General features: G+C 38.4%; 1 protein-coding gene across 1 annotated transcript in view; it reads right to left on the reverse strand.

Annotated features, from left to right (window-relative positions):
* The window catches only part of PDGFC (platelet derived growth factor C), a 135,812-nt gene that overhangs the window by 48,439 nt on the left and 73,803 nt on the right, over nt 1-13,570 (reverse strand). The window contains exon 2 of the mRNA XM_040600886.1: nt 7,142-7,337. Coding sequence (XP_040456820.1) covers nt 7,142-7,337 — 196 coding nt within the window. The remainder of the gene's footprint in view (nt 1-7,141; nt 7,338-13,570) is intronic.

Consider the following 13,570-nt stretch of genomic DNA (forward strand, 5'->3'; position numbering starts at 1 on the left):
AGGTCCCAGAAATTTCTTTTGATGCAAAACCCACTCATTTTTCAATAATAAATAAATAAATAAATAAGAAAGATAGCAGGATGCATGAGTCTATTGGACTCTTCTGCATTCATTAAATTGAAATAATATTGTTACAACCAAACCCACATGAAGGTAATAATCTTTGTAGTATTAACCTTTTTTCCTTATAGATAACCAAAAGACTCTGGTCCTAAATTAATCTAATCTCTTTAAAGACTTTGATTTGATTGCCATCCCCACTCTCATCCTCTCATCCATTTAAATCCATTCAGCATTTAAACCTCTCTTGAATGGATATCACTATTCAGTTGTCTTGCAAATGGATTGAGCACTAAAACCCAGAACGAAAAAAACAACCACACAAACACCAGAAGTTACTCCACCACCTGTCTTACGGCATTTTCTTATGCATAAACTTATGGCACCACAAAGTTTGTGGCATTTTCTACACACTGCTCCTAAAATGCCACCTTCCTGCCACCAGCAAAACATCAATGCTGCTACTAAGGACGTCAACTCTAAATTGGCTATTTCATAATAATTCTTTCCTAACAGTATTTCAAATAAGTCAAGGTACTTGAACATTAGAACTCATCCCAGACATTAAAATTATAAGACCATCTTTAAGACTTTGAATAAAAATGATTAACAAGTAATTGGGGGATAGGGTGGTAATTGTGTATTGAGGAATGAGAATTCATATGCTTTTTATAATTCCATACATTAAAGGAATCAATCCTATCCAAAAGGATCTGAGTCACATAAGAGAGACATAATAAATTTTAACTTTAGTATGATTTCACTTTTTGTGAAGAAGTTATAGCCAATGATGAAAGAGACATTTAAGTATCACTGATTATATATAGTCACCCAAATGGAGCCCAGCCCACCTATATCCTAGATGTGTAGCATCTCATAAAAAAGCAGGTGGCTAAAATTGAACATGCTGAAATTCTAAGGCAACAGCTGTCAGAAAAGAGCTCTAAGGACTGGTCTTCACTACAACATTCATCTCTGTTCTCAGAGTCTGTGATTGTGATGCTGACTTTTTTTCCAGTTTGCAGCCTTAAAAATTTTGGGGGACTCCTCACTGTTTCCTGACAACTCAAATAGAGGTGGTAGCAGCAACCCCTGCACCTTCAGAAGGCGGGGGGCAGGGAGAAGCACAAATCCCAGCAGCCCAGTTACTGTGCAACTGGAGGCGTCATGAGCACTGTCTGCACCGGCTCCTCTGTAAATAGAGAGTTCATTTAAGGGTCTTTGTCCAGTTATTCAAAGCCCACTTGAACTTGCACTTACCCAAGAGATAACTTCACCCTCTGCAATCACGGTTCACAAGAAGCATTTAAGACTGTCTGACAGTAAAGGACAGCCCATCAGTTGTCCAAAAAACAATCTTTTTAGGAACTAGACCTTGATAAGAAACTCACTGCCCTCAAAAGACCCAGAATGAATACTTTATGTGAAGGGTTACATTTTGTTCCTCAATCTATGCTTGATATTAGTATGTTTTTCACACATACTTCAATATTACCCCTATAATGCACTCAAGGCAAAACAAACAAAAATTTTGGGTCCCCCCCCCCCCCCCCCCCCCGCAAGGATGTGGGGTTGAATTTAATCTTTCTATAAGGAAAAGGTGCTGACATTAGTCTTTCATGCTGCTTCTCTGTTGATGCTGTAAGACACTTCCATGACAAGGGGCCAAACAGAAGCAAAAAATCTGTCCTCTTTTTTACCGAGACGCTTAGGATGCAGTTATACATGTTTACTCCACATGCTAGATGTACAGACCTGTAGTAATTACAAGAAGTGAAGCTCCACATGGTGCAAGTTACTCATTGTGTCTTATATTACACCCAAAGGTCTCTTAAGAAAATTAATTAAGAAAACATTTAGCCTTTTTTATTGTGTTTACCGTAACTTATCGCTACATAGTATGCATTTTACACAATTTATGTCAAAAAATACCCCCAAAACCAGCTAAGCAAATATTTTCCTTCTTCATAGCCACTAAGGACAATGTCTGCATGTTTCCTCTTAATATACTTGTTTCAGTCTTGTCAGAATGAGCCAGATGTAATTTTTTAACCCTTGTCAACGAATTCCTAATGATACATTCATTAAGAACACAAGTGACTGTTGAAGCCAGTCGGGTTACAGTTTCTACCACAGAACCTTAATGCCCCTGAACGGAAGGGGATAGCTTGGGCACAGTCCAGTCACAACAGATCTCAAGTGAAAGCAAGTAGCATATAGAAACATTAGGGAAAAGGGAGGGAGTGAACTTAATGCATGTGGCTCTGTATCATAAAGGGTCATCCTAAGAACCCTCAGAGGAAGAACGTGCCTGCATTAAGAGTTAAGTACTTAATCTGATTTGAAGAGGGGGAAAAAAAGTCACAAAACTACTCACATAGATTTTACCCCATGTTAGCACTGACAGCTGCCTTCAGCTTAACTAATTTTCTTCAGGCAAAAGTTCTACATATTACACATACTAACTAGAAAGCTTTGGGATTTCTTTCAAAACAGAGGTAAATGATTCACTTATACAAAGATTCACATATGCAGCTGCTAAAAGCTCCTCCAGCCCCACAAAAAAACCAAAAACCCCCACCACAAAACAGTCTATAGTTCATACTTTAAATTAGAGGACTGAACAGAATCAAAAATTAGTGTAGCTATCATAATATGAAGACAATGGTCAAATGGCACCTATTATTCAACCATCAGTTGGTTTCACATTCCTTTACTCATGTATTTTATCCGTATCATCTTATCTACAGAAATTGCACTTTGGATTTGTGACACATCTCTGTGTTTTATTACATATAATACAAGTCAGACTGTAATCATCTGACAATTAGGAAGAACAGCTGCAACCACCACTGAAATGAACTAGAGCCATTCTGCGCACAGGCAGACAGTGAGTTTGATACACACTACTAACGTAAGAAATATATTTTATTTATTTATTTATTTTCCTATTGCAGCATTGCGTTTTAACGTTCTAATGTACAACAAACTCACAACATCAGGCTGACTTTTAAAGACAACTGTAGCATCCATGTTCTGCCCAGAAAAAAGCTAATTCTATGTATTCCTATCACAAAGCTGTTACCATTGAATGTAAGAGACAGAAAGCAACAAATTTGGACAAAAGCAACAACTGAGAAAAATCAGTCCTTCCTGGTCATGAGTTAAGGCATCTCTCTGATGACAGGAGCTGTCAGGAACAGAAGTCTAATGGCCTCATGATTAAAACACCATTGAGGGGCTAGCATCATGAAAATAATGACCTGTCATATCAGCAGAAGAAAAGCTGCTGCTTTTCTTCATCAGAAAGGGTGGGCTTACAGAATGTAAATCCCCTAAGCCTCTGTTAGCTTATGTAATGAAAATTCACTGCCAGTCCTATCATCTGAACAGTACTGCACAACGCAGCCAGAAGACTGTACTCCTCCTTTTCTGTTTGTTTAGTTTGCTGGTTTTTGGGTATGTTTTTTTTTTCTTTGTGAACTTTTTCATTCACAAGTCACAACTGAAATTATAAAAGCACACAAGACTGAAATTACTGCAATATTGCAGAGATTTGTATATCTATATTATCAACCAAACAACCTAAATCTCTTCTGAGATACATGCATGGATACAGTTTCCATGTAAACTGGAGTTTGTGTTCACTTTGGAAAGGACACTGGTATTCTTACCATTCTGCCCACAGAAAGGGTTGCAATGCAGATGTAGTAGAACTACACTGTTAAAAAAATCATTAGCTGTATTTCAAGCAATGCAGAGATGAACTGCATAAGTTTCAAGCACACCACAATTGTAAAGGCAGGACAAAAACCACCTGGAGAAATACAGGCAAAATATCAGAAGTTTATTCTAAAATACCTATAATTTAAACTTTGTTTCGAAAACATATAGAACACAGCAATCATGCTTAAGACTGGTGAGAATCAGCATGATCAGAACTCTGTTGGTTAATGTTGTTCCAGGCGTGTCTGGGTCAGGATGGCTGGTCATAAACATAGAATTTGCTGTAATGCAAATGTTCTACCTTGGTAAATACTGTTAATTGAATTGCAGGTAAAAATGGAGCGGAAAAAAGCCATACAGGATCACCCCGATTCAGATTCAGGGAAGTATTTAAAGTGGAAGCTAGAATGATACCTTCAACGTATCTGTAAAATGGGATATTTGTTCTAGATTAAAAGACCTCACATAACAGCTTGAAATGTCAGAACTGACGTTGGAGAAATGCAAGTGTGGAGGCCAGGCAAGCCAGATATAAGGCAAAAACTTGCCATAGCTTCAGGATATATCTAGGACATCATATTTACCGCCACCATTGTTTTCCTGTTATAGAACTATGCTAAGGAAAAAGTCTTATGTAGTTGGATATGGTTTTGTTTTATTTTTTCCAATATGTGAGCAACATTTGAATTACTATGAGACTTAAAAGCTGCTAATTACCTTAAACTAATATAGTCCAGTGTTTTCTCTCATTGACCCCATGAGCTGACAGTACAGGGTGTTAGAGCCTACAGCAACGATGGAGACAGCTGTGGCATTGCACAGAATGTGCACCTTAAGTAGGTAGAGTGGCAATGACCACTGCAGGTAACTCGTGAGGTCCTCTCATACACTACAGATGGGAGAGAAAGGTGTCCTGGTACAAACTGTACACTGTGGCACAGAAAGTCTTAACGTTACCAGGCTGTACTTTTTATCTAGTTTCGGTCACAGGTCAGAACTAAAGGATCAGGTCACTGTAAGGTACAGAGTTACAATACATTAAATTTCATACCATATTATGTTCTGTCCTTTGTCATATAAATGTGCCTTTGGAGGGGCTGTTGAGTGCTCTACAGCAACAATACTGGTTTGTGTGTTTCAAGATGGCAGAAGCACAGCAGAGTAACAAGTAGTATGGGATGTAGTCAATAAAACCCCTTAGCTTTTCTACAGAAGGTACTGGAAAAAAGATTATTTTATTAGGAAATATAAGAGATAAGAAGTGCAAGATACGACTTATTATTCTGATAACTGGTAAATTACTTGGCTTGTGTAGAATTGTTTTACATAGTTCAGCTCCCTGTGTTAGTTATTTCCTCAACTGGTCAATTATTTATACTCCCTTCATGTCCAACAAAGTACACTTTCTCTTCTTTAACTGAGTTTGTTACTGAATTTAAATTTCATAGGAACCCTAGCTATAGTGCTTTTTTATAAGAAAAAAAAAAAACAAAAAACAAAAAAACAAACAAGCCAACAATACAACCCTCTTCTTCAGAGGGTCATATCTTCCAAGCCAAAAAGCCCAACGCAACCTCAAAAGCACACGTACCAGGGAGTGCATTCGTACAGCTTCCTGGTACCCCTGCACAAACACAAGCATGGTAAGATTATGACCGAGTAAAGATTACGAGTGACTTATTACTGTTTCTTAACTTGACCAGTACTTTTGTATTCAGCACATTGTTTACTTGAATAAATATACTCCCATTGAAAGGCTATTCTAGTTATAACATTAAAAATATTTTAACTTATCTTACTTTTTTCTTTGCAAGCGGACAAATGAGTCACCCTACCTGGATTTTCTTTCACTTGCTGCTTCACTCTGCCATATGCAAAGGAAGAAAAAGCAAGCTAAGTTTTCATTTAAAGAAAATAATTATTGTGCAAAGGCAGTGCACTCATCTGAGCAAACATATGTTTATAGTACTGGGTATTTTAATTATATTTGACATGGCCTTGACAATTACTCCCTTCAGAATTATGAAGGAAAGATATCTGCCAATCTGTTATGAACCTCAGCTCCTGAATTAAGTGCAAGAGTAACCTCTAAGAAATTCGTTGATACAAGATATAAAAAAACAGCTGAATATCAGTTAATTAGAAGAAATGAAAGCAAGAATCAAATCAAATATGTATACAAGGTACTCAAAATAAAACCCCAAACAGAAAAGCAAAACAAAAAAATACTTTGAAAGATTTGTGTGAAATACCTCTCCAGGAACACAAAAGAGGATATGACATTCAAATGGCATATTTTATCTGTTCCTTTATTACTGAAAAGAGTTTAAACAATGTACCACTATTCACACATTGGGATTTTAACGATGTGTTGCTGTGATGGCAGACAGATACAGGATACAAGAGTTTAGTATCTCTCCCCCTTCACACACCCACAGGAAGCGTATATAATGTCAGCTCCTATGGCCTCACAAAATATCCAAACCACGATCCATCAGATAGCTTGGTTCAAAACTACATCCCTCCTGATGCCTGTTACGCCATGGTTGTTTCTCTCTTAAGCTACAAAGCCTTCAGCTGTGAATCATAGGAAGGAACTACAGATTCCATAGGTCCCACAGAAACCTGTGCCAGTGATTGAGAATGCTTACTGAGGCTGAGAAAAAACCAATACCATTGAAGAATGTCAATAATGTCAACTAATGCAATACTGTAAGTGTTGTTTTCCATACAAAACAGAGAACTTTACCATTAAAGGCCATTAAAATATTGTGCAGTAGGGAGGTAAGTTTTTTGTGGGGGGTGTTTTTGTTGTTTTGGGGTTTTTTTGTTGGGGAGGGGGTGGGGTTGGGTTTTTTTGTGGGGTTTTTTTTGTTTGTTTGTTTTGGGTTTGGGTTTTGGGGGTTTTGTTTTATTTTGTTTGTTGTTTGGGGTTTTTTTAACAGGACATTGTACTTTCTTGTCATGACCTGATTTCCACTTCAGGTAACCTGCTTACCTAAATTTTCTCTGGAAAATTAGACATTAATTCCTCTAATATTCTGTCAAGAGTATATTCCTAGATGTCAAAACTGTTATTTGAGACAGAGATAAAATATTTCACATTTTTGTATCATAATATATCTGTGGCCCAGATACTGAATGCAGAAGGAAAAATGGGGAGACCCCAAAGATTTCAAGCATAAAGTCTTTTTCTAGTACTGCAAAAGAGAATCATAAACTAATATTTTAATAGATGCATTTTATAAACATATTGACATGCAGGTGTCAGACTTTTGCAAAACTCAAGCAACACCTTTGCTCCATCCCCCTACCTCCCGTCAGATTTCTCTAAGTTAAGGGAAAAGTAACTTACTTGCAAATGTCGTCTTCTGGGTCCTCAAGCCCAAATTTTTCATCAAAGGTAAGCTGTATCCATACATTTTCATCTACTGCTACTAATCTCCACACTAGTACAGTATTGCGTGGGTATGTGTGTGGAAACTTGGGGCTGTGAATACTTCCATTAGTAGTCACAGTAATTATCTTCTCATGCTGAGGATCCTGCACACCTATAGTAAAGACAGAAAACAGATGCATCAATACTTATTTCTTCTCATTTTCCTGCAGTTTTTGTTAAGTACGCACAGCTACAGACACTTTGGTTTTGTTTGCTTTTCTTCATCTTGCAAGGAACGTAGCTCAGAAAAGCTACATAGTGACAACAACCCAAAGTTATTAAGTGTAACTTTGCTGGTAAAAAATGATTCAAACCCAAGCCTCAACTGCTGTTCAGAAAGCAGAACAGAAGTTCAAGTGCAAAAACCTGCATGCAAGACTGGAGTGCTCACAGAAGCCCAGCAGCCCAAGGGACCACTCCATGCAGCCTCCCGATGGATTCAGATTGCACAGGGATCATACGAGCGTACAGGGAGAGGTCTGCTCACACCTGCCACAAAAGGGATGGTTTAAATTTGTCTCTTGTTAACAGAGAGTGTCCTACATTTATTGAGTCCAATGATAAGCATTTTGATGACTACCTCCTTCCGGAGGGCCGTATCAGCACAAAGTTATCCCAATACAGGAATGAAACTGGGACAGGCTTGGGAAAGTCACCAAGTGTAAGAAATTAGGCATTTACTGACAAGCCTCAGTCGAGGGCATTCCACAAAAATCTTCGCCTCACTGTTAAGACTAAACAAATGTAAAATTAAATGACTGTTTTACAAGGCAAACGAATTTACAGCAGCAAATGATTTCAGAAGACATAAGCCAACTACACTTGATCTTTAAAGCACACAGTATCACTGAAACTACTGAAAAGACCTTGTCAGGTTATGAATCCGTAACTGTGAGGAGTTACCAAAAGGCGAGGACTCCTTCGGTGAGCAGCAGCTGTGCCTTTCAGAACCCCAACAGCTCTCTCCACAGTAACTCAAGGAACCTCATTCTCAAGTGCCTAGTGTTCACAGGAATTCACATCCAGCAGCTGGAATCGACTCGTACTGGGTATTCAGCTGCAAAAAATCCAGGCACTGACCTAATCTGGATGCTTTTTAACATTGTGACATACACCGATGAGACCTCTAAACCACAAAATTTAATTCCATAAGCACATCAAATGGAAAAACTCTCCTTATGCTAGAGCACATGGCTTTGACTATCTTTGGCTTTGTCAAAAAAACCGTATACACTCAGGCTTGACATTTCAGTTAGTAAACCATAGGATTTCTCAGAGTTACTTATTAATATCTTTAGTAACAAGATAAACTTGTAGTTTTGTACTGGAGAGTTATCAGTATTACTTTGTTTTCAACTATTCATTGTCTCTTCCAGTTGGATACTTTATCTTATTTTTCTGATTTTTTTTATAATCAGTACTATGACAAACATTCATTTGAAGCTATGTAAGACATATATGCTTCTGTCTACAATGAAAATACACATTGCAATTGTACCTTATTATAGCTACACGTAAAGGCTGACAGCTAAATGAATGCAGTACAAGGAAAAAAAAAAGCCCATAGAAACAGCATTTCTACTTTAAAAGAATTAATCTGCACTTAAATATAATTTAAAGTCTGATGGACTTTTGCCTTATACTTGCGGGATGAAAATGGTAAATTTTCTTTTAAGAGGAATTGCTGCTTATATAAAACTGGTTAAGTGTGGTCTTGCCAGTATCCACACATAGGTTCCAGAGCACTGACACTCTTGTGTACAAATAAGAGAGGATAGCGTGCAGTAATAAGAAAAAAAGCACAAAGAAAAGGCACAAAGACCTGATTCCAAATTTAGACACTTCACTGGGTTTTTGTTAGCTGAGTCACAAGCATTTTTCTGTAATGTATAGTATGTCAGCTCAGAGCTGCATGCTAAACACACGAGCCAACAATAATAAAACTGACTTTCCCAGAGATTAGTCCACCAGAGTGCTATTTCCAAAGTATGCAAAGGACCACCGTTTCAGACAAACATGTCAAAGTGTGGTGTCTGACGGCACTATAGTCATGGGTTCCTTTTTTCTTTCAAAGCACACACAGGATTACAAACCATGTTATATTTTACAAAATATTAAGTGTTTTCTTTTGTATCATCAGGACAATGGTAACAGCAACATCGCAAGTAAGGACTGTACATAGTCCAGGCATATCAATTGAGAAGTCAATGAAAAGGGGCAAAAGAAAGAAAAGGCATGTAGCAATTTAGTGAACAGAAGTTGTGGCATCTCCAGTACATTCAGCTCCTCCATTTATAAAGGAAAAATATCTATTTACTTTAGCACACAACAGTGTTCCATGAACATATCAAATTCCCACACACACCACTTGCTCCATTTCAAATATTTGCTCTCACACAGTGGAATTCCTTCTCTTACAAAAGAATTATTTTGTATGACTACAAAGGAAAGTAATTGCTGTCACTGGAGAATGAAGCTGCTTATTTGTCTTCAGATAAGCCGGAATATTCCTTTTTAACTTTTCTACAAAAATTGTACCATTGTACCTTAACAAGCTAGCCTTTTCCTACTGAGTTCATGCATGTTATGAAAATTGCTTTGGAGTAAACTGAGTGAAGAGCATATCTACCTGAATGTGGTTGAGACTACAGTCTCTATTATTTGTGGAATTACTTTGTAATTCCTAACTTTCTTTTAGGGATAAATCAGTCCAAGTTACACTTAAAAGGGAGTAAGTAACAAGTTCAGTCAGATTTACAGCGGTCAGCTGTATAATTCCAAACTATACACATTGCTGCCATGATCTGTGTGCCTTTGTATTTCAAGCTATCCCCTCCCCCCCCCCCCCCAAAAAAAAAAAAAAAAAAAAAAAGAGGGAAAAAAATGGTTATTACTGTACAATCAGCATTGAACAACCCTGAAGAATCAGTTTAGGCAAGGACTGAAGTAGGCAAGGCACCACCGCGGTCAGGTGGCAACAATTCCACACGAGGTAAATGGGGGCAGAAAAACAATTAGTTGCATCTTCAATAAAAAGCTTCATCAGCAGATGGGAAACGGAGATCACCCACAGGAGAACGTCCTGGAAACAGGGCACACTTGATGGGAAAAATCCCTAAGCCGACCCAGGGATACAACATGGTTGTACTTATTAGGAAAGGAGAGCACACACTTCACACAGCCTTAAGCTGAAGAATGAGCCACCGCAGTCGCCTTTGATGTGGTACAAGATGCTATCACCAGATTTATATATCTATCAATACAGAAAGTCTGCCCCTGAAAATTACAAGATTCCAGGCATTCTGGAAGCACAGCAGTGCCTAACCCTTCCGCCGACGTGGTAACACAGATGAAACCCCACAGTATCACCAAAGGGATCAGCAGATGCCACTGTAAACTGAAATTAAACCCACTGACTAGACAAGCTCATTCCTGCCTGCTTCAAAGTAGGTCTCTTCCCCCATGGGCACAACACATTTCAAAGATCAGCACTGACACTTTTTAAATACAGCAAATACCTCTTTCTTAGTACATCGCAATCACTACATTGTAGTAAGGATCACGGGTGGGACTCGGACAAACCGCACGCAGCTCAGAGACGGATGGGGAGCTGCGCACCACGGGTATGGGAACAGCCTCGGCACTGAGCCACGTCAAAGGCTGATTCACTTCAGAGGTCACACAGTACTTTTAAAACTGATTTTTAAAGCTTTCTTCCTAAACCTACACTGATTTCACAACAGGATGACAGTACCGCTAATCACACACTGTTAATGTTACTTGCTTAATTTAATTCAATAGCCCTTAATTATGACCACCAGCTTGTAGGCCTTTAGAAACAGCATTAGCAAACGTATGGCTATCTCTGCTTTAAAAAAAAAAAAAAAAAAAAGTGGCCAAATTCAAACATATGAACAGTTTCAACTCTAAACATTTACCGATTAACATTAGAACTTTTCCAGATATACAGTAACGTTGCAGTATGTGCAAGTCCTCTGCTTTAAAACTCAGAAACAAAAGATGACAGTAACTAGTTCATTACCACAGAACCTCAGAGGGAAGCAGGTTTTTTTAATTAAAGTAATCAAAAGGTTTTCCTGACAACATTCCCATATAATTTTTACAACACTCCACATATGTACAGAAACCGACACTTTGTAGAATAAATTCTTTGAAATGGAACATAACGTGCCATTTCTTCCTCTTTCACCAGACTTTCAAAAAGCAGTATGCCTACTCTCAGTAGCAGTAACTCATGGCGTACCGGGCTACCTCCTTCTGCCCTCTTCCTCTGGTTCAGCTGCCTCCAGGCACTTCTTAGCTATTATCTGGATGTAACAGTCAAAAGGAAATTTAACTCTTTTGCTGGGTACAAAGGAAAAGCTGGAAAATCGCCTGTTATTGGCAGAAAATTGAAGACAAATAGCACTGTTTGACATAGGGCAAAGCCACTCAAAATCATAAAATGCTGCTTTGAAGGGATCTCTGGAGACCTCCAGTCCCAGCTCTTGCCTGGGTTACAATTCCTGCTCACACCACAGCAGGTCACCCATTTGAGGGTTGGCATTTTCTAGCCAATGCTCACATCTCCTCATGGATGGAAACTCCACAGTGCCTTGGGATAACCCGTTCCAGCGCTGTACTATCTCCCTGGGTAAGATGTTTTTCCTAATGTCCAGTCTGAACCTCTAGAGCTGCAATTTCTAGCCATGAGGTTTTCCGGGTTCATTTTGGTTTTACAGCCTGTGCTTCTACCAGGAAGAGTTCAACTTGGTCAGCCTTGCAACTACCCTTCAGGGAACTGGGGGGCTGCTATTAGACTGCCCCATAGCCTTCTCTTCCCCAGGCTAAACAAGCCCAGCCTCCTCACACTTCACTCACTGCCTGCCACCAAGCAGATGCTGAGTCTTCAAGCCTGGCCAGCCAGCCAGTTTTCAACCTACCTAACAAGTAGTCTGTTCTTCCCATCCGCTGTGCCTCAAGTACCACAAGAAAACCTTTTGAATCACACAGTGTCTGTTTTCATCAGCAGCTTTTTCAAGCAGTGAGAAAAGAAAACTTCAGACAGACTTGCTGTAACTCCTAAGATAGCTTTCCTAAGTGGAAAGTGGTTTGTGGCTTTTCTGGGTTACATCACTAGCCTTTTGTGGACTTTAAATTTGGAGTTGCTTTTATGCTTTGATATAGCTACCTATTTGGAATCTTGACATGATTCTTTAGCTATTAGAAATAATACAGAGAGAAGTGCACATACCCATAGTACATATACACTATATATATATACACACACACACACACATATGACCTGTCAATTATTGCAGCATGGCAAATTCAACTTCTACCCAAAAATCTGCTAATTTACACAGGTACTTGTTACCTAAATTAGCAAAGTAACAAATACAATATATTAAGTATGCAAAGTCACAGAGTAGAAGCATGTACGAGAAATATTACATCTTGTTTAGATTACTCCTCCCTCTGACACATACTTACCTCACACACTTGAAAAGGCATGTAAAAAAATTCCAGTTCACACAGCTCAAGATGAATGTATAAAGGATTGTACTTGTGTTTTTTTTTTTAAATCCTACAATTTAATCTATTCCTTTTTTCTTCAGTTACTATTTTGAGTTCAAACTTGTACTGTTACCTTAGGCACTGAATATCATACACTATTTAACTGCTGGCTAAAGGTCTTTCTGCTGAAGCTATGTAAAGAACATTATGTGACACAGATGAAGTAAGCGGAGAAGCAAAAGCTTTCTAATCGATCTTCAGGAACCCTCAGCTTTGGCAGTTGGCCCAAGAGGGAAGGACAAAAGGGGGTGGGGGGGAGGACATCATTGGAGAGCAAAGCATGGAACTGCAGTAACAGATTACTAAAGTTTCCAAACAGCTGCATGACTTAATGTCTTGCAGAAGATAATCATGACTAATCATATACTAACAAACCTTCTTTATTCCAAATTGCATCAAGAAACAAAAATGAGTTTATACTTTTACTTTACAAGTTTATACCTTATAAACGTCAAGTATTCTGCCAGCACTTTGCCTAGTACTCTGGCTTCTGCTCAAAGAGGATGGCAATTAAATAGCTTTTTCGTGCACGGTAAATCTTCTTGCAATACAAGTAACCTCTATGGAGATCTGTTTTCAGACCAAACTCTTTTGGAAGGCAGTCTTGGTCCTGAACTTCTCAATATCTTTTAAAACTAGATGAACACTACATTTTAGCCAAGACAAAGAAATCCTTTTGCTGAATGTTAGATGAGGTAACTGTTTGGTGTTATCACTTGTTCTAAGATCTAATTATTCTAGAGTGTTTCAATAAGCATTTATTCCAAT

This window comes from Falco naumanni, chromosome 1 (assembly GCF_017639655.2).
Source record: "Falco naumanni isolate bFalNau1 chromosome 1, bFalNau1.pat, whole genome shotgun sequence".
NCBI lineage: Eukaryota > Metazoa > Chordata > Aves > Falconiformes > Falconidae > Falco > Falco naumanni.